General features: G+C 53.6%; 9 protein-coding genes across 9 annotated transcripts; 5 read left to right on the top strand and 4 right to left on the bottom strand.

The window, feature by feature from the left end:
• Positions 1 to 192: 192 nt before the first annotated feature.
• SNOG_01090 (hypothetical protein) lies at positions 193 to 627 on the top strand (the record flags this gene model as incomplete). Its single annotated transcript, XM_001791695.1, has 2 exons — positions 193 to 240; positions 295 to 627. The coding sequence occupies 2 exons, from the start codon at positions 193 to 195 to the stop codon at positions 625 to 627; spliced, it is 381 nt and encodes a 126-aa protein (XP_001791747.1).
• A 713-nt stretch (positions 628 to 1340) lies between these two features.
• Positions 1341 to 1862, top strand: SNOG_01089 (hypothetical protein; the record flags this gene model as incomplete). The annotated part of the gene is made up of 2 exons (XM_001791694.1): positions 1341 to 1595; positions 1797 to 1862. 2 exons carry the CDS (start codon positions 1341 to 1343, stop codon positions 1860 to 1862), a joined length of 321 nt encoding a protein of 106 aa, XP_001791746.1.
• Positions 1863 to 2962: 1100 nt separating this feature from the next.
• On the bottom strand, positions 2963 to 5488 carry SNOG_01088 (hypothetical protein; the record flags this gene model as incomplete). The annotated part of the gene is made up of 4 exons (XM_001791693.1): positions 2963 to 3519; positions 3613 to 4176; positions 4227 to 4658; positions 4762 to 5488. 4 exons carry the CDS (start codon positions 5486 to 5488, stop codon positions 2963 to 2965), a joined length of 2280 nt encoding a protein of 759 aa, XP_001791745.1.
• An 863-nt stretch (positions 5489 to 6351) lies between these two features.
• SNOG_01087 (hypothetical protein) lies at positions 6352 to 8077 on the bottom strand (the record flags this gene model as incomplete). Its single annotated transcript, XM_001791692.1, has 4 exons — positions 6352 to 6601; positions 6665 to 7469; positions 7635 to 7806; positions 7865 to 8077. 4 exons carry the CDS (start codon positions 8075 to 8077, stop codon positions 6352 to 6354), a joined length of 1440 nt encoding a protein of 479 aa, XP_001791744.1.
• Positions 8078 to 8828: 751 nt separating this feature from the next.
• SNOG_01086 (hypothetical protein) lies at positions 8829 to 10935 on the bottom strand (the record flags this gene model as incomplete). The annotated part of the gene is made up of 2 exons (XM_001791691.1): positions 8829 to 10171; positions 10279 to 10935. 2 exons carry the CDS (start codon positions 10933 to 10935, stop codon positions 8963 to 8965), a joined length of 1866 nt encoding a protein of 621 aa, XP_001791743.1. The 3' UTR covers positions 8829 to 8962.
• A 1395-nt stretch (positions 10936 to 12330) lies between these two features.
• SNOG_01085 (hypothetical protein) lies at positions 12331 to 15601 on the top strand (the record flags this gene model as incomplete). The annotated part of the gene is made up of 4 exons (XM_001791690.1): positions 12331 to 12864; positions 13599 to 13857; positions 13924 to 15246; positions 15294 to 15601. 4 exons carry the CDS (start codon positions 12331 to 12333, stop codon positions 15599 to 15601), a joined length of 2424 nt encoding a protein of 807 aa, XP_001791742.1.
• A 297-nt stretch (positions 15602 to 15898) lies between these two features.
• On the bottom strand, positions 15899 to 16521 carry SNOG_01083 (hypothetical protein; the record flags this gene model as incomplete). The annotated part of the gene is made up of 2 exons (XM_001791689.1): positions 15899 to 15963; positions 16047 to 16521. The coding sequence occupies 2 exons, from the start codon at positions 16519 to 16521 to the stop codon at positions 15899 to 15901; spliced, it is 540 nt and encodes a 179-aa protein (XP_001791741.1).
• A 1107-nt stretch (positions 16522 to 17628) lies between these two features.
• On the top strand, positions 17629 to 19082 carry SNOG_01082 (hypothetical protein; the record flags this gene model as incomplete). Its single annotated transcript, XM_001791688.1, has 3 exons — positions 17629 to 18371; positions 18418 to 18934; positions 18984 to 19082. The coding sequence occupies 3 exons, from the start codon at positions 17629 to 17631 to the stop codon at positions 19080 to 19082; spliced, it is 1359 nt and encodes a 452-aa protein (XP_001791740.1).
• Positions 19083 to 19590: 508 nt separating this feature from the next.
• SNOG_01081 (hypothetical protein) lies at positions 19591 to 21488 on the top strand (the record flags this gene model as incomplete). Its single annotated transcript, XM_001791687.1, has 3 exons — positions 19591 to 19768; positions 19935 to 19979; positions 20197 to 21488. 3 exons carry the CDS (start codon positions 19591 to 19593, stop codon positions 21486 to 21488), a joined length of 1515 nt encoding a protein of 504 aa, XP_001791739.1.
• Positions 21489 to 23079: the final 1591 nt, after the last annotated feature.

Here is a 23079-nt window from a genome sequence, read left to right as displayed (position 1 = left end):
CTGCCATACCAGTAGGAGGCCTGTCTCCGACAGTCAGGCCACAAATACCAGCGTAGCACGAGATCTTTCGGTACTTCGCCTGTGAGATGCCCATCGGAAGGCCTAGCCGCCAACTAGAACCCCAGTATCGTACATGGCATTGAGCCACGTTTCAGCCCAGATCCTGCAAGATACGCTCCCGCTCGTGCCACCATGATCTTGATCAGCCATCGGGCGTTCAACCAAACCCTTACAGCTCACGTGTGCATTGACGCTACTATCTGATCTGTCATTTCCTCTCTAATCAGACACAAGTTCCTTGAAAGTCATCGGTGGGCATGCTGCACAGTTGCCTCCACCCAACAAGATCTCGAGCGCGTGCGCAATATCATCTACCTTTTGGCGTCGACAGCCGAGTCTCATCCCAAGCCACAAGCCAAACCCCATGAACTCCGAACCGTTCCTTACTTCTCTGCTTCCAGTGGCTTGCACGCCATTTGCTGGGACGCGCACCCTACTGGAAGCGGCACTGAAAGCCTGAAATCGACCCACATGATTGACATGCGGCTCTGCGTCGACCAGGTTCTGAAACGGCTTACCGAGGGTGCGGGCAAAATGAGGAAAAAGCAACGTGACGCACATCGGTAGAGCGGGAGTTAGCCGCAGAAACAATTATGGACACGAGTACTAGCAGGGCGCGCGGCCGCAAATGGCATGGGATGATCTGTCTCCTTGCTGTCATGCCTGCTAAAGTGCCATTCTGCCCTGGTGAGAGGGTGAATGAACCCCTGCGACTCTGACGGCTGATTCCAAATTACCATAGCTATGCCTACACACATGTACCTCACCCAGGCAAGTTCACTAATCACCCCACGTCATGCCAGGTTCCGCGAATTGCAAGATACGTTCCTCATGATGGATTTCGACTGCCCCACTCTTCCCATATCGATCTCATTCTCCACAGATCTCAAGACTCATCTCGGCCGTTGTACCCTGCGAGCCAGAGATGCAGGATCACATCTATGACGACTACATCAAACGGCATTGTCCATCTCGCGTTAGCATCATGAAACGATCCCTGAGGTTCGTTAAAAAGCCATCCCTTCCGAGAACCCGAGTATTGTGCCGCATGCAAGCTAGGTATCACATCACGACAATGCCATACCTTGTCACATTTAGCTCTCACAGACCATGTACATGCCATCGCATTTCGGCAAAATAGGCCATGCACCAGAGCGCACGCCCGCAAAGGAACGGCCCGCAAGGGCTGTCAAAGAACGCACGACAAATCGCGCGGTCAACTAACCTATCCCCAACCCTATTTCGAGCGCATTAACAATTACGATGCAATTCCCAGCACAATGGGTCATCGTACGCACCCCATTATCGACCAACGCTCGCCGAGAGAAAAATCAACATGCGCATGCGCCCCACATCGGACTTACTGCGCACCACATCTAAATCTTTCCCCAAACGGCAATTTTCGCGACCGGAGATGTCTTCCTCGCAAGTGGCGCCAGAGACGTGAAACCCAGCAGCGCGACAATCTTGGAAACTACCTGTGGTACCTAGACAAGCAACTGGGCTCTAACAGCCTCGCTTTTGTAGATGCCTCGGTAAGAGGGCCGATATCCGTTTCATGACATAACGTAGGGAACGGCACGAGCCGTCGCATTCGGATAGAAATTCACTGGGATGGTCAGAGCTCTTAAGCAACCCCATGGCAATACTCCGCTGATATACGTAAGGGAAAGTGCCTCCACATTCCGAGTGCTCGTTCGATTTTTCGAAGCTTTGCTGTCTTGCATAATGACCAGGACTTCCTGAGCATGTACAATTTTTCGCGCAAACAACCCGAACTCACGGCAGTTGAAGTGGCGTAAATACTATGCAGGTGCCCATTTTCTTGCGTTGTGCCCATGGACGCAAGTCCGACCTCTAGGGCACTGGCTTATGAAAATACACCGCCATAAGGGCGTCATGTCACTGTGCGCGCAAGAACCGGAGATACGCCGGTAATCCAGAGACAACGAGCTTTGTTGTAGACGCACACTTGCTCGTACAATAACAGTCCAGCAAAGGAAAATACTCTTGCTTGGACAAACCATCCAGCCGTCATGCAAACATCTGCAAATGCACGCATCGTAGAGTAGCAATAAACAAAAAAATGCCCCAAACATGAGCACACCCAAGGAACAGTAGATACTTGCATAACGGTACTCAGCCGTACTTTGAAGTCAACGAAGAATAGACTAGCCTTGTAGTCACTTCAGATTTGTAGTGAACTCGACATGAAATAAAACCAACATCTCCCAACCCTAACCCTGAATAAACACCAAAACCATATGGAACTCAACAATCGATAAAAAAAAAACACTCCAAAAAATCTCCCAAAGTCAGAAGAAGTCCCCATTCGTCCCAAACATTCCCACTTCAAATTCAACACACTTAGTGCCCAGGCATCCCACACTCGCCATCTCGCAACAACCATCTCGCACCCTCAAAACGCGAGACAATTGACTTTCCTCGCACCACAGCTCACACAGAACAAAACGATCCCTGTGCCGTCACACATACCACCGGGGGAATTTCACAGAGACAGATTATCCTACACAAAGAGGCTCAGCTAATCATTCCCCCAATTTACACCGCTCCTTGACAGGTCTCCAACCGGCCGTCATGTTTCATTTGTGATTCTGCACCGAGACGCGTATTGTGCGTTTAGAAGTTGCTCGGCGGATCCAGAATCCAGCTTCACGCATGAGAAATGCCAAAAAAAAGCCACAGTACGTCTCGCAACGAGTAAGTAAGTAAATGAAATGAACACCATGCTCATGCACACGTGTCGTGGAAAACTTGTGAAATCTCTCGTATACACTAACAGCCCGCGAGAAGGAAGGGAAAAAAAAAGTATTCACTTAAACAAGGGTATTATCCATTTCTATATCTACTTCTACAGGCCCACTTCGTACTCACGATCTGTTCACCACTCGGAACCTGGCACCCAACACCACCATGCACGCTGTACTCCTACCTCCCCGCCACACGCCCTGACAACCGCCACCACCACTGCCCCCAGCATACTAACCCCGCCCAGCACCTTGACAACCACAAACCCCCTCTTCCTCACCTCATCCGTAATCCTGCAAATGCCCAGGGGATCCCTCGAGTCCAGTCCCTCATGCTTGCCATACCGCTCCTCGCCCTTGCCATCCGCGCGGCGCACAACCGCCCAATCCGCTCTCGGACTGTTCGGCGAAGCAACGATGCCGCCGCGCGAGACTTCTTCGGCGACTTGTTCGAGCAGCCATTTCGCGCGGTCGGCGCGCTGCAGTTCTTCGAAACGGGTGCGTTCGTTGCGCAGGCTGCGCTGGAGGTCCGTGGCCCATTTGGCAATGCGAATGTCTGGGTCGGGTTGGTTGATACGTGTGAGGGAGAAGGAGGTGGGGTTTTCGAGGTCGAGGGAGGGCGAGGAGGTGCGGAAGGGCGATTGGAGGTTGGAGGGGTAGAAGGGGGAGGCGGATTGCGGGACGAGGACGCCTGAGGGGGATGCGGCGGAGAATATTGACGAGTTTGCGGATGCTGAGGATTTGGTTAGCTTGGATGATGGATGTATTGGATGTGTGAGCTTACAATTCATTGCAGCCCTGTTCAACCCCACTGACGCCGTTGTGGGGCTTCGTGGTTGCTGCAGGCTCTTTAGGATAAATGAGTCTCCAGGCAAGGTGGTTCTCTTCCGCCATGCCAGGAACTTCTTTGCTGCCGAATGTCGCAGCCAAGCAATAGAATCTGGCTCAAACACTTGCTCCACGAGTGTAGCAAGTTCAGAAGGGAGAAGAGGTTGTACGTATTCCGGCGACATGAGAAGCGACGCGTCCATAGTCTCGTGGTCTGGACCAGGTGTCGAGGATATGGCGTAAGGGTATGTTGGACTTGTGAAAGGATACTGGCCCGGCTGTGATGTCTGCACTTCTGGGTGGATGATGGAGAGACTCTGAGCCGCCAATAGAGCGTCTTCCAGTGTCTTGTCGAACATGAACGGAATCGCGGGAGCTGTTTGTAGTCGAGCGAGGATGTTGGTTTTGAGCGCGATGTCCTCTTGCGCCGAAAGTGTGTCTGACTTCGCAATGACGGGGACGACGTTGGTCAAAGCCGAGAGGCGTTGCATGAATACAATGTCTGCTGATATATCCTTGTCTGTGAATGCATTAGTTCAGAGCTCATCGTTGTCAACGATCCAGACTTACTTGGTGGCAAGAGATAGAGAACCAGGTCTATCGCAACTCCTCCACTGCCGCTGATGACACCAAGGACATCGCTGTCTTCCATCGTGGTCACCGAAGACATTTGATAAAGCAAAGACTCGACATACTCAACCACCCGGTCCATATCGTCCTTCTCCGCCTCGCCCCGTGCGAAGCCAGGTGTGTCTACGAAGCATATATTCCGCTCCAGCACCGCATCGAGGCTACTCTTCCGCCTTCGCAGCTGTCGACTCTCCTCCATATCTGACCACCAAGGCGGATATGGCTTTGTGCTGGCATGTATCTCTGTGATCGCAGCTGGCCGTGGCCTGTCGGAACTTCGTCTGCGAGACTTGGAGGCAGATCGCGGCGCATGAGTGGTCGACTTGGGAGGAGATAGAGGGTCGACGTGCACAATGTCTTCGCAGACTTGGACTATGGAGCGGACGAGGGAAGTTTTGCCTATGCCTGAGGGTAGTTGTTAGCGAAACATTACCTCAAAGTAAGTGGCGTTTGCCAGAGGAGCTGGAATACGCACCCGACTCTCCGGCGACCATTATCTTCAGCTTTCCCATGGCTTTACCCTTGGTGGTGAAAGGCCTCCTCGACGGCATCTGAATGCTGGGCATGACCAACTGTGGAAAGCTGGCCATGGAAGCTTGTTGCGTCGTCGCTTCTGCCCCGTCCTCCTCTCCGCTCGAGGTTACAGCTTGGCTTCCAGACTCGTCCATGATAGAATCTTCGTCGGACAGCTTCAGCGATTGTAGCGAGATGGCACTCGGGGTGCTCGGCATGCCGGACATGGGTCCTGGCGAGGGTGCATCGGTTTGGAGGGGCGTGAGGGGCGTCGAGCTGGCATGACTGGAGAGTTTCCGTCTCGGCCTGCGCTGAGGAACAGTCTTGAAGCTGCCTGGTAGCTTTACTGAACTGCTGGCCGAGCTGTGTGACTCTGCTCTGGATGTCTTCTTCTCGGATGATTGCGTACTGTGAAAGCTCCCAGTCCGTCTAGCAGTTGGCGTCCTTTCGGAACCAAAAGCAGCTTCGAGCGTGTCGGCCAGACTCTGCACACCAAATGTGCTATCTTGCAGTCTTGCAGGGGGTTGTGTGTTGGAGGAAGAAGCCAGCGACTGCTCCATCTCCTCCTCGCTCCTCATGAAGAAGGCAGTGGGGACATGGCTGGACGCGACAGCATGATCGACGCTAGACTTGCGCGACCGAGGCTTGACACTGGAAGATAGGGCGTCGCCGCCAGGAAGCGGTCGCATTATCGAGAGAGTAGAGGTTCATTCAGTTTGCCACCGAATGGCCGAGATGTGCGCGTGGGACACTTGGAGAGGCCCGATGTCGTTGGGGGAGAGGTACATGTACAGTGATGCGACCAACGCGGGTGATACCGCCCCGCCTAATCAGCACCCCGCAGCCTCAAAGCTTACTAGGGCCCGGTGTTAGTGCAATTCAAGGCCCAAAGACTCCGTTTGAGGAAGAGGAGAGCCGTATAGAATGTAGAAACGTCTTGGTTGATGTGTACGTAAAGTCATGCAAAGTCACAACGTTGGAAGGTAAGTTGAAGCCAGCTCACGCTGCGACGAATCACCTGCGCTGACGCTTCGTCAGCTGACGTCGCCTCGGGTCAATTCAAGCATCACCACGGCGTCGATCCAATGTATTGTTCATACAATGCCAGTGCTGTATTTCTTCCATATCCACTATACTGATCTCTATGCTCAGCATCCCGTCCATGTTGTACATCCCTGCCCATTACACCAGATCGTTTTTCGACTCAAAAGTCGGTATCGAGCTCTCAAATAGCCGTCCGCAGACATCATGTATCGAGAACGTGCGTGAAATGAAAAGGGAAATAGGTGTTGCAATACAAAGAGCTGAATGGAAACATGAAGGGGGAAATGCAAGAAGGAAACCACTCGCTATGCAAGGGCTGAGAGCCCCAAGGATAACAGCGGACGCCACAGACTTTTCCTCGAACAGGACTTTTGTACAAGCGCGAAAAGGCCCGATACACTACATGTCGCTATAGCCGTCAGTCGTCAGGAAATGGTGTCAGTTACAGCGAATCGCGGGAGAAGAGTGAGAGAAAAGGATGGAGAGGGACAGGCGGTCGTCATCACACTTATGCCTCCGTGGGAGCACCTCCTCGAGCACCGCGCCCGGGACCGCCTCGACCACGGGGCTGGAAACCACCTCGGGGACCTCCTTGTCCGCCCATACCTCCACGGCCACCACGAGCAGGACCGCCGCGGAATCCTCCACGGAACTGCTCAGGTCGTGGGCGGCGCTCTTCAACCTTGAGGTCGATGCCGTTGACGTTGTGCGGGTTGGCAGCGATCGCGGCTTGGTAGGCGGCAGGAGTCTTGAAATCAATGAAGGCACAGTTCTACAGATATTGTTAGCGCTGCCATGCAGTAGTAGTATTTCCAGCTTACCTTTGGTCGGCTGATGTCGAAGTACTCGATCTCGCCGAACTTCGCGTGAGGGCAGCCTTCAGAGCAGGCTCCTCGACCTGGCTGTATACGTTCTTGATGTAGGCGCGCTTCTGTTCGGGGTCGGCGGCGGGTCCCTGGTTCTGTGCACGAGACTGCTCCTTCTTGTGGGCAGTGACAGATTGCCATCCGGCGGTCTCACCCTGGCTTGTCGAGGGTGACTGCTCACGCGGAGCAGAGGCGGGTTGCGAGGATGCTGGTGCAGCAGCTGCGGGCTGGGTAGGAGTCGAGGCCTTGGGCTGGACAGCGGCTGACTGAGAAGCAGGCGCGGGAACGACTGGCGTGGCGACCTTGTGTGCGGACGCGGCGAGACTAGCCCATGTCCTGGGAGCAGCAGGCTTGGAGGGCATGGCAACGGAAGAAGTGCTCTTAGCAGCAGAAGGAGCTGGGGTTGATGCGGGAGCCTTGGGCTTCTCGGGCTGAGCGGCTTCGACAGGCGCTTCAGGCTCCTTGGAAGCCTCGGTGGCAGCGGCGGGCGCCTCCTCGGTGTGAGGTGCCTCGATTTCCTCTGGCACTTGCTCGACTGGCGCAGCGGGCAGAGACTCCTCCGCAGCCGGCTCCTCCTTGGCCGCCTCGAGTTTCTCGTCGACCTTGCTCAGGTTCTCCTCGCTGGCCGCGATCTCGTTACCCTGGGTGACGGACGCGTTGTCAGGGACAGCAGCGGTCGGGGCAGGCTCTTGGACGCCATTGGCGCTCTCTTGCTGAAGCTCCTCGTCCTCTTCGGGCTCCTCAGCGAGGTAGCGGAATGATGTCATTCAACACGAAGTAGCCGTTGGTCTGCTCGGCGAGGACCAAAGGTCTGAGAGAAAGCGCTTAGAGGGGGATAGCCCTTGGGTTGGAGATCTTGCCCAATGAACTTGGGATGACAAAATTGGAAGTAGGAGCCTTGGGTGTGGACCAAGGTCACACGAACCTTGGTGTCCTTGAAAGTCGAGACCCTTGATGCGCTCATTGATCGCCCAGGCGCTGTTAGTCTGGACACGGACGGCGGTAGTGTGCGGTTTCCATACCTTCTGTCCTACACAAACGCTGACCTTTTCCTCCTCGACGCCTGAGACATACTGAGAGCGCTTGTTGTAGAAAAGCTGCATGTCCAATTAGCTTTGTGGCCCGTGGCATGACCCATCGGAGCGGGAGACTTACGTAGAGGCGCTCGGGGCTCTTGCTGAGGGTGGTGTAGTACTGCTCGACAAAGTACCAGCCGACCTCGTCCTTGGGCACCTCAGCGGCTTGTTGCGCTGGCTGGGCGGTGGGCTGCTGGGACGGTGTGAAGTTGGAGGCGCCGGTGGCGTAGTTGTTCTCGTAGGCTTGCGGCGCGTAGTTGCCGTTGATGTGGGCGGAATCGGTGGAGGCCATTCTGTCAGTGTCTAACAGAAGAACGGTTCAGGTGACAGTGGACAGCGGCAGATGTCGAGGGGTTGATGTAAGCGACAAGGAGCCTGGGCTGCTGGAAAGTGTAATTATCAGTGAGGCACTCGTGTATGGCGGAATAGCGCGCACTTACTAGGCCGAGGGAGAGTATGGGAAAGAAAACCGTGGGGGCACAGAGACGAGCAAACGTGGTGACAGCTGATGTGGAATTGGCGCAAAGTAGCGGTCCGTATACGCAAGAGCTCTGTGTGTGAAGAGACGAATGGGGTGGAGATGGAATTAGACGGGAGCAAACGTGGGTGGGGTTGTGCGCGTGCAAGCTGGGTGTGGAGGAAAAGTAGCGATGATGGTGAACGAGACCTTCGGCCTAACATCTGTGCGCCTTCCTCAATCAGCCGAGACCCATCGAGCTACCTCCTCTATCGACACCTGGGCAGCACTGCACTTCCACCACCTGTCGTACGACACCGAAACATGACACATTTGATTTTATATATTACAACTGAATCGAGTACCTTGCCACCGCTCGCTTGACAACACGGGCTACCGTATCTGGGTCGATTAGCTCGCCCGTTGCAGAATTCGGCTGCCATCCAGAGGCAATAGTTGGCGTGCAGACTCCGATACGGTTAGCCACCTCTACAGCGCGCGCAGCCAATAAATTGCTATTTTCCATGCCATGGTCAGAACTTGCCTATTGCAGTAACTTGGTCAGGTCGTAGCCCTGACGGTGCTTCGTTATTGAACAAACTTCCTTCCATAGTACAAGCTACATGTACACTATCCACACGCTGCACTACTCGTAACAAAAGAAACCAAGGAAAATGCATCGACTCTAGGTATTATTACAATAAAGCATGCTTGCCGCGTCTAGTCCACAAGTAAACTATTCAACCGCGCCTCGGTAGCAATAACATCCAGCGCCTGCCTGACCTCCAATACTCTTCTGCACTCACCCAGCCAGTCTTTGCTCAGCACCTTGGCCCAGCCTTGCAGGCCGTTCATCTCGCGTGCTGCGGCGTCGAGGTCGCCTTCTTCGAGCAGGACCTCTGTGCGCGCAAGGACGGCTTCGACATCCTGACCGACAGCAAGACCGGACTTCTTGAAGAGGACCTTGGACATGGCAAGGGAGGCGATATGTGAGGCGACGCCGGCGTCTTCGGGGAGAAGCGCAGCTTTCCTGACTTCAGCTGCGACGCGGCGGAAGCGGTCGATGAGCAGGGCTGGGCTGGGGATGCCGCGTTGGTAGGCGGCGGGGTTGATGCTGGCGATGGCGGCGCTGACAACCGGGTCGTCGGCGGCAATTTCCTTGAGAGCTGCGAGCTCGGTGACGAAAGGCTTTGGCGTGGCTTGTGTCTCGAGCGCAGACTTGACGGCCTCGACAGCAACTACGAGATGTTGTGTCTTGAGGTTGGCATCGACAACCGAGTTCCACTCGGCGGTCAGCTTCTCGAGTTCGTGTACGGACGAGGAGAGCTCGTTGAGCTTTCCGAGACGGCCGTCACGCTCAGCTTCAACGCGTTCGCGTACGCTGGCGGTGAAAGACTTCTGGAGGTGGATGCTCTGCTGGAGAAGCTCGTTCTTGGTCTTTTGCTCGTAGACCTTCTCGGCGGCCTCAAGCTCAGACCGCAGCCTGTCCTTGTATGTTTGGGACAGGCGTTCGCGCTCATTCTCAAACTCCTCTTTCCAGTGCGCCTCTTGAGCCTGCATCTGGTGGTCTAAGCGCTGGACAAGTTCCTTCGCGGCCTGTTCGAACTCGTCGTGTGCAGACTTGACCTTCTCTTCCGACTCCTTCCTGAGATTCGCCTTCATCAGGTTGATGTCGGAAACGACGCGTCCAAGCTCAGACTTGGCCTTGTCGAGGGCCGAGTTGTACTTGCCATCGTGGGCGGAGTCGGCGTTGATAACGGTGATGATGTCGTTGACAATCTTGACAACGTCCTGCACGACGGCATCGTTGGCGTCGGGCACGGCGAGATGGTCGAGGTGGTTGACAGGTTTTGCTGGGGCAGGCGCAGCAGCCTCCTCCTTGACCACAGTCGCTGTCTGAGCCGCCTCTTGCTTCTTCTCCTGCACGTTCTTCTCGGGCGGCGTTTACAGCCAGGAGTAATAGAAAGAAACCTAGGACTTCCCACCGGACGTCTTTGGCTGTCCCGCCGGCGGTTTTGGACTTGTTGTCGGCAAACAGCAATGGTGTGCGGGCCCTTGGTTCCGGAGGTCGCTGTGGCCCTCGTCGGCAACACGCGCCACTCAGCCCACTGCGGCCGGAGGATTGATGAACTTGTTCTTCGCACGAGATTCTGGGGCTGCAATCGGGGGCTGTCCCAGCACGGCCAGGGAACCCGCTTGCGGAATTCGCGCTCCTCGAAGTAGGCGACGGCATCCTCGCCATAGGGAACGTACTCGGTGAAGAAGTCGTGGAAGTTGTCCGACACCAGCGAGTACCACACACCGCCAGCGTATCCGAGACCAGACAGGATGGTGAGCCAGAACAAGAGGCGCCGTATTCTGCCCTTCTTCTTGGGCTTGGGCTGCTTGGGGTCGGGCGCTATGCTTGCGCTGCCAGGGCCGGTTGGGGGTGTCGTTGCGGGCTGTATGGTGGGTGCCGAGCGCGATGCACCTGCGGTCTCAGGCGCAGGCGGGGGCTTCGGGATGTCGGAAGACGGGATGGTCGCCTTCTCCGTGGACGAGGGCGTGACGGTGGGCGCCGGGTTGGGGACAGCGGTCTCGCCCAGGTTCTTGTTGTCGGCGTAGCAGCGCTGGACGACGCGCCATTGCGGGCGGGTCTGGCGGGCCAATGGCCTCACGGCTGGACTGGCCCGGAGAATGGAGGCGCGCAGCATCGTGGGCTGCCTCCTGATGGCGGGGATGTGGATGGAGGACGGGGTGGGTGTTGGTCGTCTGCCAACTATTGACAGCTTGTGAAGATTTGGGAGCTCCGGCGTCAGGCCACACGGGCCACATCCGCTATTACGAACTTACCTCATCGCTCCACTCTAGCAACCACCACCACACCTGCGTCATCCAGGTATGCCGTCCCGACTTACCTCAAACTACTGCACATGTTTTCCTGCTATAGCTCCTGCTATGCCATAGCTCCTGCTATAGCCATTGCTAATAGAAATACGTGATTAAAGAGCTGTGCCCGACCCGGTCGGTGAGTTTGAGGGATTGTCGTATCGAGATGAGCGGATCAACATGCGGCGAATAGGCCTCGAGGCTCTTGTGGTAGAAGCCCTCGATAGACATCACTTCGACAAAATTGATCCTGAGCCCTTCTGTTGCCCTGTTTCTGGATGCGGCTTCTACTTTCACAGAGCAGGGCAATGGACGCAGCATGCGGCAGAGGCGCACAGCCTTGAGCTCTTATGCATTGAACTACAATTTGATATTCTACCTGAAGCATTACGGCCTTGCTTCGAATAACGCAAGAGCAAAATAAAACATGGGGAGGATGAGGTCCAGACGAAGGGTCGCAAGATATATAACGATTGGAATGAGGTAGGAAGGCAAAGGAGGGAACGACGCATGGGATACGGGAACGAGGCGGTTGGAAGCCAGCTTTGGGCTCACTTTAATACTGTCATTGATACATGTATTAGAGGCTGCAAATATGATATGAGCCAACTGAAAAGCGACGATGTAATCACTCCTCCACCACTATTGCCGCACGGCCACCATATCCAGCATACGTTGGTCCGACACTTGAACAGCAACATAATTGCACCCATGATCGAAGTGCTATCCTTCAAAACCCTTCCGCAAATTCTAGATTATAAATGCATGCTTGCCAAATTCTGCTAATGTTCAAAGCACATTGGCGACGACATACGTACGTTCTGCACCGCATTCAGCTCAAGAAATGGCCGCATTCGGCAGCGTCCTTCAAACATCCTCGTCACCTCAGATAATTTAGCACATTCCCACCTCAAATTCTACCTTTTCGTGATCTATTCTATCACCACTCCCTCTTACCTGCCTGATCTCTCAAGCCACCACTGAGACACTGCTACGTCAGCCCCGCGACGTCATCGGGTGACTCTTTCACAAACGTACCAGGCAGCCAACAATCAGCTGCGAACGACCTCGACGCCCGCGCATTCGGAACAGACCCACAATCATCCTGCTACATCCATCACTTGCATGTACGCCCGCATGTGGCTTCTCGTCTGCTCCACTTCAAGCACACTTCGCTCCTCTCGCACATATTGAGCTGAAATCTTCGGACATCAACGAACATGGAAGACGGCCCGCACCGCTTGCGCGGCGAATCCAACGGTCTCTGTGAAGCCCTGGTGCTGTCACGCGACATCAGACGGTCGCGCGCACCTTCACCCAACACCCAAACCGCAAACAAGCGCAAAGACACCTCAGCTCCAGCGATAAAACTTTCCCCCGACAGCGTAGATTCAGCATGGCTTCTCCCGACTAAGCGCACTTGCGCCCAGATGGAAATGCACCAGAGTACATGTCTCAACCTAAACAACGCATCCACCGACAACACGGACGCTGACTTCTGGATCTTGCCGGACTTTGACGATTGGGAACTCGATGCTGAGACGCACCGGAAAGAAGCGACGCAGGGTGAATCACATATTGCTCCTTTACTTCAGCGCGCGGCGACTTCGAATCGCGAGCGACTGAGGGCTCGACTGGAAGGCGATGGATGGGACTTTGTGGGAGGCAAGTACGGCCAGGGAGAGAATTTTGCTAGCCAGAGCGAAGAAAGTGTTGATGAAGAGTTCGATGTCGTGGTTCTGCCAGATGGGAGGGTGTCTTGCTGATCACCCAAGCGCTACCTATCTGTTTGCATAAAATCTCTTCTGAACACTCCTGGTGCTCGTAATTACAGCCGACAAGGTCAACCTTTCCTACTGTGGCGTTAATTAGATACCCAGTATCCCCGGCACGGAGGAATTGCATTTGGCTTACATGTACATATCTGGTGCTGACAACGGGAACGGCATGTCTAAATCCGAACGGTTGCTCCCGCTTACTGAATATTCCTCTAGTGGCGTTTTCAGTCACCTTATTGATAAATAGACGCGACTCCTGCGGTATCCTTCGTCGTTCGACCCGGGTTCTTAACACGCCCATGTACCAGGTTGATGGCATCGGAGCAATCTACTTCGCACCATGTCCCTACCGCACCATGTTGATAACCAAGCGAAAGCGACGACCGAGGCCGGCGTACCACCGAGTCGTCGTGCTTGGAATTTAGCTATATGTCCACTCCTTCCTGTTTGAGCTCAGTGCTTACTTTGACGGACCAATGATGAAGATTGCGCTTCGGCACGCATGCATGATTGCGAGGCTTTCACTTCGGCACTCAGGTATGAGAGGCGACACGGAGACGATATCGAGCCATTCTTGAGATGTACGGCGAAACGGAGTCTTGTGCTGAGGTGTAGACAAATAGATTCGGCTTCCAGAAGGACCGACTAGCCTACCTCCTATTTTAACGATAGGTGGTATCGGTTCAACATAAGTACTCATGAATAAGTAGCACAAGTTAAGACGTGGCGTCGACTTTGAGTGTCATTTGAAGCTCGACATGCACTTCACAAATGCATTCATTGCAGCCATTGTGGCTTGCAATGTGCTCGCGACACCAATTGCTCGCTCGCCGTATGCTGTTAAAGAGACGCATTTTGTGCCAGATGAGTGGTTCAAGCAAGAGCGAACGCAAGGGCAACAGAAAATTCAGTTGCAGATTGGGTTGAAACAAGGTCGATTCGATGAGCTTGATCGGCATCTCCAAGAGGGTGAGATGCGAAATCGAGAGGTACTGCTAGGCCTGCAACACTAATGCCTTTCAGTGTCTGATCCAGATAATGAGCGATATGGCCAGTATCTCAGCGCCGAAGAAGTCAACGAACTTGTCGCGCCGAGCTCAGAGACGCACCATCTGGTTCATGACTGGCTGCAAGAAAACGGCATCAACGTCAGTGATCTAGGCTACAGCGCAGCCAAAGATTGGATAATTCTTCATCTTCCCATAGAGATGGTGGAGAACTTGCTCGACACTGAGTATCACAATTACAAGCATGCTGATGGAAGGATCGTCTCCCGTACAACTCGCTGGTCACTTCCAGCCCATCTCCATGGGCACATCGACACCATCCAGCCCACCACATCCTTCTTTCGCGGCGCTCCTCGCACCTGGGCCCACACTACAGCACAAGTACCAGAAACCTCCTCCCGCCCCGACAACGCCTCTCTCGCCGCCGTCTGCGATGCGAAATCCCTGACCCCCGCGTGCTTCCAAACCCTCTACGGCACCAAAGGCTACAAAACTAAAGCCAGCTCCAAAAACAGCATCGGCTTCGCTAACTACCTTGACGAAGTCCCCATCCGGCCCGACGCGAAGCTCTTCCTAGAGAAATACCGCCCCGAAGCCGTCTCGCAGGCGTCCTCCTTCACGCAGGTGTCTGTTGCCGGCGGCCCCACGCAAGACGGCCCGCTCACCGACAAACAACTCGCCGACGGCAAATCTTACGAGGCGAACCTCAACGTCCAGGTGATCGCTGGGTTTGCGTGGAACATGAGCATCACAGCGTACTCGACAGCGGGGCGTCCGCCATTCCAGCCCGAAACGCCTGGCGAAGTGAACAACAATGAGCCCTACCTAGTGTGGCTCGACTTTCTCGCGCAGCAGTCCTTCATCCCCCGCGTGATCAGCACGTCGTACGGCGAGCCCGAGCAATCCGTGCCCCAGGCGTACGCCGAGCGCGTGTGCAGACAATTCGCACAGGTCGGGGCGCGCGGGACGTCGTTGTTCTTTCCCAGTGGTAACTCTGGCGTCGGCAGGGATGGACGCTGCTTCACCAACGACGGGCAGAATAGGTGGCAGTTCAAGCCCATCTTCCCGGGCGGGTGTCCGTACGTTACAACTGTTGGCGCGACCATGGGCTTGGAGGAAGAAGTCGCGGCGTACGTGCCGCCGTCGAACGCGACTGGCGGCGGGTATTTCGCAAGCGGAGGCGGGTTTAGCAATTACTTCCCGCGGCCCGAGTGGCAGGAGAGTAGTGTGCCGCAGTATGTCGAAAAGCTGGGGGACACATACAAGGGGCTGTATAATCGTAGTGGCCGCGGATATCCGGATGTCGCGGCGCAGGGGATTGACTTTGCGTTCTTTTATAACGGCACGGAAGGTATGTCTGTGCGTTATCCATTGTGGACGTTTGCTGATCAAAGACAGGTTTGACTGGAGGCACGTCGGCGGCGACGCCACTTGCTGCGAGTATCTTCGCGCTCGTGAACGATGCGTTGATCGCAGCTGGGAAACCGGCGCTGGGTTTCTTGAATCCTTGGTTGTATAAGAAGGGATACAAGGCACTCAACGACGTTACGAAGGGTTCCAATCGTGGGTGTAATACTACAGGCTTTGCGGCGGGAGAAGGGTGGGATCCAGTGAATGGGTGGGGCACACCCAACTTCCCGAAGCTGGTGGAATTGGCTTTGGGGGAGGGATACCAAGATGCGTCGTCGGTAGAGACTGGTGTATGAATCTTGTCGTCATTGTGGGATATCTACATCATCAATACCGCACCTACTACACCCAAAACCACACTCATCCTCACGCCCTCTGTCCTCCCCCCTGAATTTCCCGGTGACCCAGCTGGCGGCCACTCCCCTTCAGGCTCCCTACTCCCCTCAACCAACGCATCCGGCGCCACACACAACACCTGCGTCTCCTTGCCCTCGCGCGTAATCACCCACGGCCTCGTCTGCCTCACATACAGATCATAGTAGGCGAAATCATCCGCCTCTTCATCCGAATACCGCTCCCTCTTGCTCAGCGCTCTAACGGGCCAAGTCAGATAATCCGAGGGCATGGAGTTTGCCGGCGGCGAGAGGATAGTACACGTCTGATTTGAGAAATCAGTTGGCTTGCCTAGATGAGGTGGTTAGATTGCGTGAAATTGGCAGTGCAAAAAGGGAATGTAAGTACTTGAATAGCCCGACCCGAAACCCTGCTGACCGCACGCTGCAACCAAGGCATCACGCTCCGGCGGCGCCTGACATTGCTCCGAAAACACATGATTCTTCTTCAAAAAGTCCACGCACTCTGGACGTAGCGCGTTCTCACACCCGTTGTCGCCCGCGACGGTCGCGTTGATGCCGTTCAACATGAACACGCAGACCTGCGCATCCGTGTCCATAGGCGCGCTGATGTAGCCCTGGAAATCATGCAATTGCGACACCAGAACGGGGTTGCGCGTGTCGTTTAGCGTCGTGGTCAGATACCAGTCTGGGTCACCTTCTTGCCAGCGGAAGGAGCGCATGCCAGTGGAGTTTATGCGGGCGTTGGGGGAGAGTTCGCCGATAGAGAGGGCGCAGCGGGAGAGGTCAGTGGAGGAGTTTTGGGCGAGGGTGGATGAGAAGAGACCCATCACCACCTGCAGTAACAGTATTTTGGACGACATGGTGTCGTAGATGCTTTTCGCAAGTTAAGAGGCGGCAGTCATGTTGATATGTCGACGTTATCTGTCTGACTTCAAAGGATCGTACGCACGCCACGCCGGCAGGAATATCCGACTTGGCAGATGCGGAGACATTGGTAGCCTTACGATACGGCGTCCCGCGACAACACAAGAGCTATATGTTTTGGTGTGATGATTCGTGAGATGGGGTTGAGGAGGAGGAGAGCAGGGATCAAGGTTCCGGGCCGTCCACGCATCCATGGGGCTATTATGGGTCTTGGCACTCGTAGTACTGTTAGGCGTGCACGACGTCAATGTCTCACAGTCGATTTTGGCGGCACTTCGACATTGTTGATCGATGGTATGACGATTTCATGGCAACATGGTGATGGTGGTGAGACTGAACGCGTGAATCTTGGCGCGCATTAGGCTTATAGAGAGAAACACATACCTATTCCTGGTCGCTGAGAGGAACACAAGAAAGCAATCACAGTTAAAAGAAAGTTCCCATCGCGATCGTGTACCAAGATAGTATGCCGAAGTGCGTCTTGGTCTTTACTAGTTGACGCCTGCCGAAGTCCAAGGCTCGTACATGCAGCTAGCCTCGATTCTTCCATCTACGACATATGTCCTACTTCTCGAGCTCCGAATGCATTACATTGGTAGTTCATTGGTGGTTCCGCCTATGTGATGTGCATTTTGCCTGTCAACAAGTCACATGAGGAGCTTGCTGATCGAGCGCCACGCGCAATGTTGCCAAGAATGAGGCTGGACAGCGCAGACAGATGATTTCACCTCGTTCATCTCGCGACGCCTCAGAACCAGGATATAAATAGAGCTGGACGCGAAAACTCGAAGATGGAATTGATAACGCGCCACAGCTCGTCTGAGCAATGAGCCGTTTCCTTGATTTAGCAGGCTGGGCGGGGGCTGGTGCTTCTTCCCCGCTCTTGGCTAGGTCCTGCTGTCTTTCGTCGTCGACATCTTCGATCCTGACGCGTGAAAATCTTCGGGTACACGGCACCAGGAAATCTTCCATCAGCACAGCATCAAGAGTCTAGGGAACATCGCGTATCCGACGCGTGATCATCCTTGTACACGCATTTCGCCATGCCATCCAATCATCATTCTTCGGAGTCGACACCGCTCCTCCACAACATCCTGCCTTCACACATCCATCCTGACGGCGAGAGTGGACGCTCTGGTTTCCATCCCTCACATTTCCTCAATGTCGCGTGGAAGTCGGGGAGCAAGGCGGCGAAATACGCCAACTTACTGTGGCCGTTCGTCATCGTCGCCTTTGTGCTACACTATGCCTTCCCTAGCCAGCCAATCGCCGTTTTCGCAACCAGCTATATCGCGATGGTACCTGTTGCGAATCTTCTAGGATTTGCCGGGCAGGAGTTTGCGCGCAAGATGCCAAAGGTGTCGGGTATCTTGATTGAGACGGCATTCGGATCAATTGTCGAGATTATTTTGTTCATCATCCTTATTGCCAAACACCGGTCTCAGGATGGATCTTCCGAGCATGGTAATCTTATTCCAGTCATCCAGGCAGCCATTCTCGGATCGATCATCACGAATCTGCTTTTGTGCTTGGGTCTGTGCTTCTTCGTTGGTGGACTCAGACAGGCAAGCCAGAAGTTCCACGCTTCGATCAGTGAGGTGGGAAGTGGATTGCTTTTGGTAGCGGGTTTTGGCCTACTGATTCCGAGCGCGTATTATTCCGCGCTCAAAGGCTCAGCCGTCGAGAAGGCGACCAAGCACCACGAATTTACTGAGAAGTTGCTGCAGCACAATGTTCTGCGAATCAGTCAGATCACATCTATCCTCCTCATCATTGCTTTCTGCATGTAAGCTAGTCTATCACGATTTTGACCTGATGCTAACATACCCCAGCTTCATCTGGTACAATGCCCGCTCTCAGCACTCCATCTTCGACGAAGTGCTCGAGGCCGACGAGCACGCCGATCTGGATCGACACGACGACTTGGCCAAGCCGAAATTTACATTCACCGAATGCATCATTGCACTAGTACTCTCGCTCGCTATCGTCACGCTCCTTGCTTATTTCCTCGTCGAGCGCATTGAAGATGTCGTAGAGTCTGGCATTCCCGATCAATTCCTCGGCTTGATCATGCTCCCGCTCGTTGAGAAAGCAGCTGAGCATTTGACTGCTATTGACGAAGCTTGGGATGGACAAATTAACTTCGCGCTTTTCCACTGTGTCGGTCCGTCCATCCAAACCGCACTTTTCAACGCTCCTCTCGTCGTCATCGTTGGCTGGGCTATGGGCAAAGACATGGACCTTAACTTTGAGATCTTCATGATTGTGCTGCTCGTGCTGTCAATCGTGGTCGTCGGCAATTTCTTGCGCGATGGCGAGTCGAACTATCTTGAGGGCGCACTCCTAGTTGTAAGACTGACTTCGATGAACGTCAAAGTATACGCTGACATGTTGCTAGATCGTTTACCTTATCATTGCTGTTGCGGCTTGGTACTACCCTAACCCAGATGTCGCGACATCTAACGGCATCGAAGGCATGGCGGCGAAACTTCGCTAGAGTTTCCGACTTGTTCGGCAATAGGAGGAAGAAAATGCTCTCTTTGCCGCCGAAGCCACCTGACCCTAAAATGCTGAGCGAGTTCGCACCCGATTGGGCCTTAGTGGCAACCTCTATTGTGCAGTAAGAAACTGCACAACCTGTCCAGATAAATGTACCATAGTCATGTATACACTGCTGTATTTACACAAACCCCGTTGACGCGCTACGTCACCGAGGTATCATGAGAGAACCGATTTTGTATCGGCCGAATCCTGTCAAAAGGCCCACGGTGGTGATGCTTTCGCCATGAGTGGCGCACTTGTGAATGTACAATGTGTTGCTAACCTGTGTTGTACAAAACCGAATAGCCACATGGACAACGCAATCCCATAACAATGCACAGGTAGCATGTCATGACTCACCATGCGCTGGCACCCTTCACAGACAGCCGTCACAGCTGACAACGGCAACCCTACAAATACAGTATACTGAACCTTTTCCAGCTTTACCGCAACACTTGCTTACCATGGCTTTCACACGCAACATCATTGACAAGATTTCTGGTAAGAAGAGCCGTACTCGCCTTCCTGTCTCATCATGGAATCCCTGTGAAATTTTGGTTCCGGATCCTGATACGCCAGAGTCTGAGCTGTTGGGTGTTAATGATATGCTAAAGACCTGTCGGGACGAGGCAGAGGAAGGACGTGAGAATGGACTAGGGGTTGGTACTGCAAAGGGACAGCGTGATAAGGGCAGACAGAATAAGTCAAGTTAGATTTGTAAAATTGTTTCGCGAAAACTCTGAAGAGGACTGCCGAATCGTCGAGAACCGTTTCATAGAATGGATGGAGTTGTATTAATCGATAATAGTTCGAGTTTATCTCGCGGAAACTCGCTCGAAGATCGAAAATAACAGTAAGCAAAGAGCGGACTTATGATGTCGCATGAGTATGTCCTAGGTAGCAGGCTGCGATTCGCAATCTAGTTAGTGGATGGGAAATGTATCAATGAGTATATTGCTTGTGATTGAAAATCGGTCGGGCGCCGATGCCTAATGGCCAGGCATATAATATGCTGTTGGGTGGAACTAATTTTTTGGCATAAACACTTTGATGGCTTTCATGCTATATAGTTACTTCGACGCCTGAAACTTCGAGTCTCGGCTATGACAGGCAGCATCGTGCGATTTCACTGTGCTGCAACTCCAAGCACCCGTCTAAAACACTGTACGGTCACTTCGCGTCCAGCGTTTCTGTTATAAAATGCTTCCAGGACATTTCCAACGAGACCGGTATCTCTCACCCCATGAACCCTATCACAACTTCCCACAACTCAACTGACACTATGGTTGACGCAAGCACTCTTACCATTGACACTGCTCTGGAGACATGCCACAACTTCCCACAGGATGGGAGCTGTGCTATCTGTCTGTTTTCCCTTGTAACCGAGCCATCTAGCGACGATAGTGCCAACGCTGACGAGACCGACGTTGTGATCGCTAAGGTTTGTGGCGACAAGCATCATTTCCATCGTACTTGCATCATGGCGTGGTTCAGTTCCGGCCACATTCCTCTCAACGAGTGTCCAATGGATCGCAACGTCCTCTATGGTTACCAACGCATCCCTCAGTTCCCAGTCAATCTTCCTGAGCTGACCTTCTTCCCCGGTCATAATCCCGAGGACCATGAAGCCTTCTACGCCAGTTTTCCAGGTGGCCATGAGTCTGTCTTCGTAGCTATGAACCCAGAACGCAATGTGTTCCGGCTTGATGTTCCTGCGGAGTTTGGTACACCCATATCCATGGTCTTGGATCTGACTCGTGAATCTACTCCAGAATCTCGGGTCTCTGACCTCGCGATACTTACACGTGGCGCGACGAATGCCTCAGCGATGGATTTATTCTATTTACTTCCACGTTGGGACATAGACTCTGTGCAGGAATTCAATCGGATTCGGAGCCTTCCGGCCGGTCCGGATCCATTGGAGGGCCTTTCGTTCACGCCACCTCCTCAGGCAACTCCGTTGCCAAGAGACGGGTTTGACCATTTCCTCGACGGGGGCTTAGTTCATTTTTGGAACCCTTCAAATGACGACTCACATGAGTCTACCGTGGCTAGCGTTCTAGTATCTAGGGAGACGTCTCGTACTGCATATCAGGTGCTTGAGGACCAGTTCATGTCGGTGATCGAGATGTCTCCGTATCTCGACCCAGTATTCGGAATGGCGATTGCTGATTACATGGCAGAGTTTCCTGATCCGGATTTGGATTCGGACGGCGCACCTGACTTTGCAGCACATGCGCAGCGCTTTTGGCAGATTAACCCGCGCTTCAGACCAGACAATGCCCCTCCAGCTGAGCCGGAACAGCTTTACCCATTCAACACGCTGCCTGATGACGGCGTGGAGCCTCGGCGCTATCTATAGATTCGCAGCTCTTCTGCGGCATACATTGCGGCGCGTTGTCGAGACACGGCGTTGATGTCCATATCAGATATGTCTACAATGGAGGTTTTCAGTAATAGAATTCTCATGGCCTTCATCGTTTGCGAATAAAACCCTAATTTTAAACCGCGGCTTTGACGATCTTGCTTCTTTATTTCGTCTCGTGTCATGTCTTCGAAATTCAACCGTCTGAATGTCCCTGAAACTCGAACTATCAAATGTGCTTAATGCTGTCACGAAAATAGAATACACCCGCTTTGTTCTTTGCACTGGATAAAAAGGGTACGGCGACTCCAATTGATGTCAACATTGTGTAACAGCCTTGCTTTGTCTTCGTACAATGTGACAAAGGTTGCCATATGCGATCGAATTTCAAAAACATACAACCCAGAATGTAAAAATATCTGCTCAACGAAACTGTCTTCTTAGTCCTTGAATGATCTGAAGCGTACTTTCGAATCGGACTGATAAAACTTGCAGTTCAGGTCCGCGTATTCTCGACTCTCTAACCGCTTCCTTTGTACATTCACTCATGGCTCAATCAACAGACGGAAGTAAATTGGTTATGGTACACTATAGGAAAGATGGTAGGATCGAAGTCCGGGACTCGAGTGAATTTATCAAGCGCCCAAGAACACCTAGAACACTACTGCCACCACATCTTCACTACAGAAGCAAAGATCGCTCGCATGTCTGCAGGTGTTCGGATTCGAGACGACACAAGCAATCTTCGCCTGTCGCATTACACTCGACGCATTTGGAAACAGACATAATTCGCTACCTCGACCGGCATCGCCTTAACAAGAGCCCCATGGATGATTTCTACGCTTATCAAAGATCGCAGAACGAACATTGGGCGAGCTCAAGGGTTCACGTCGAGGACTTCCATTACGCAACTGCGCAAAAGGACGTAGTATGCCGCTGCACAAGGCCGAACAACCATGGGCAGGGATGGGTTCGTAACACCGAGATTATCGAGATGTGCGCCGAATTCTTTTGCAGGAACAAAGCGAAGATGACGTGTACAAAAGCACAATGGCGCACGGCTGGCACCGTTTCACCCGGGAACAATGCCTCACAGAGATTTATTGCTCCAAACAAAGACGCCGCCAACATCATTCCTGTCGAGGGAGACATCATCTCAAAGAGCATTCCTTTCAAGTACGACTCGAAATCGACAACGGACCTTCTTCGCGCCCGTGCTGATGCGAGCGTCGATACACCTTATCCTTCACCGAAGTCGGATATGGAACACCTCCGTAGCGAACCAAGCGGCGCGCCCGACATCCCCGAGGAAGTCTGGACTAAAGCTCGTCCATCTGTTTGGACCGATAGGCGTGTTTCCGCGTCGTCTAGTAGCACGCCTTTGGGAACCGCTCCAGTTTCTCACTTCCCCACTGGCCAAGTCTCTCATGCGTTCATTTCCGAGCATGAAGTGGCTATTCACCACGCATCTGCAGCGACGATCTGGTCACAGGTCCAGCGAGACGCGGAGGGCGAATTGTACAAGATTCCTACCGCTTCTTCGGCCTGTTCGCTAACACCCACTCGTACCAAAATTCTTGCAGACACA

Source organism: Parastagonospora nodorum (assembly GCF_000146915.1).
Source record: "Parastagonospora nodorum SN15 chromosome Unknown scaffold_1, whole genome shotgun sequence".
NCBI lineage: Eukaryota > Fungi > Ascomycota > Dothideomycetes > Pleosporales > Phaeosphaeriaceae > Parastagonospora > Parastagonospora nodorum.
The sequence above is the reverse complement of the archived record's forward strand: the minus strand, read 5'-3'. Positions and strand labels throughout refer to the sequence as shown.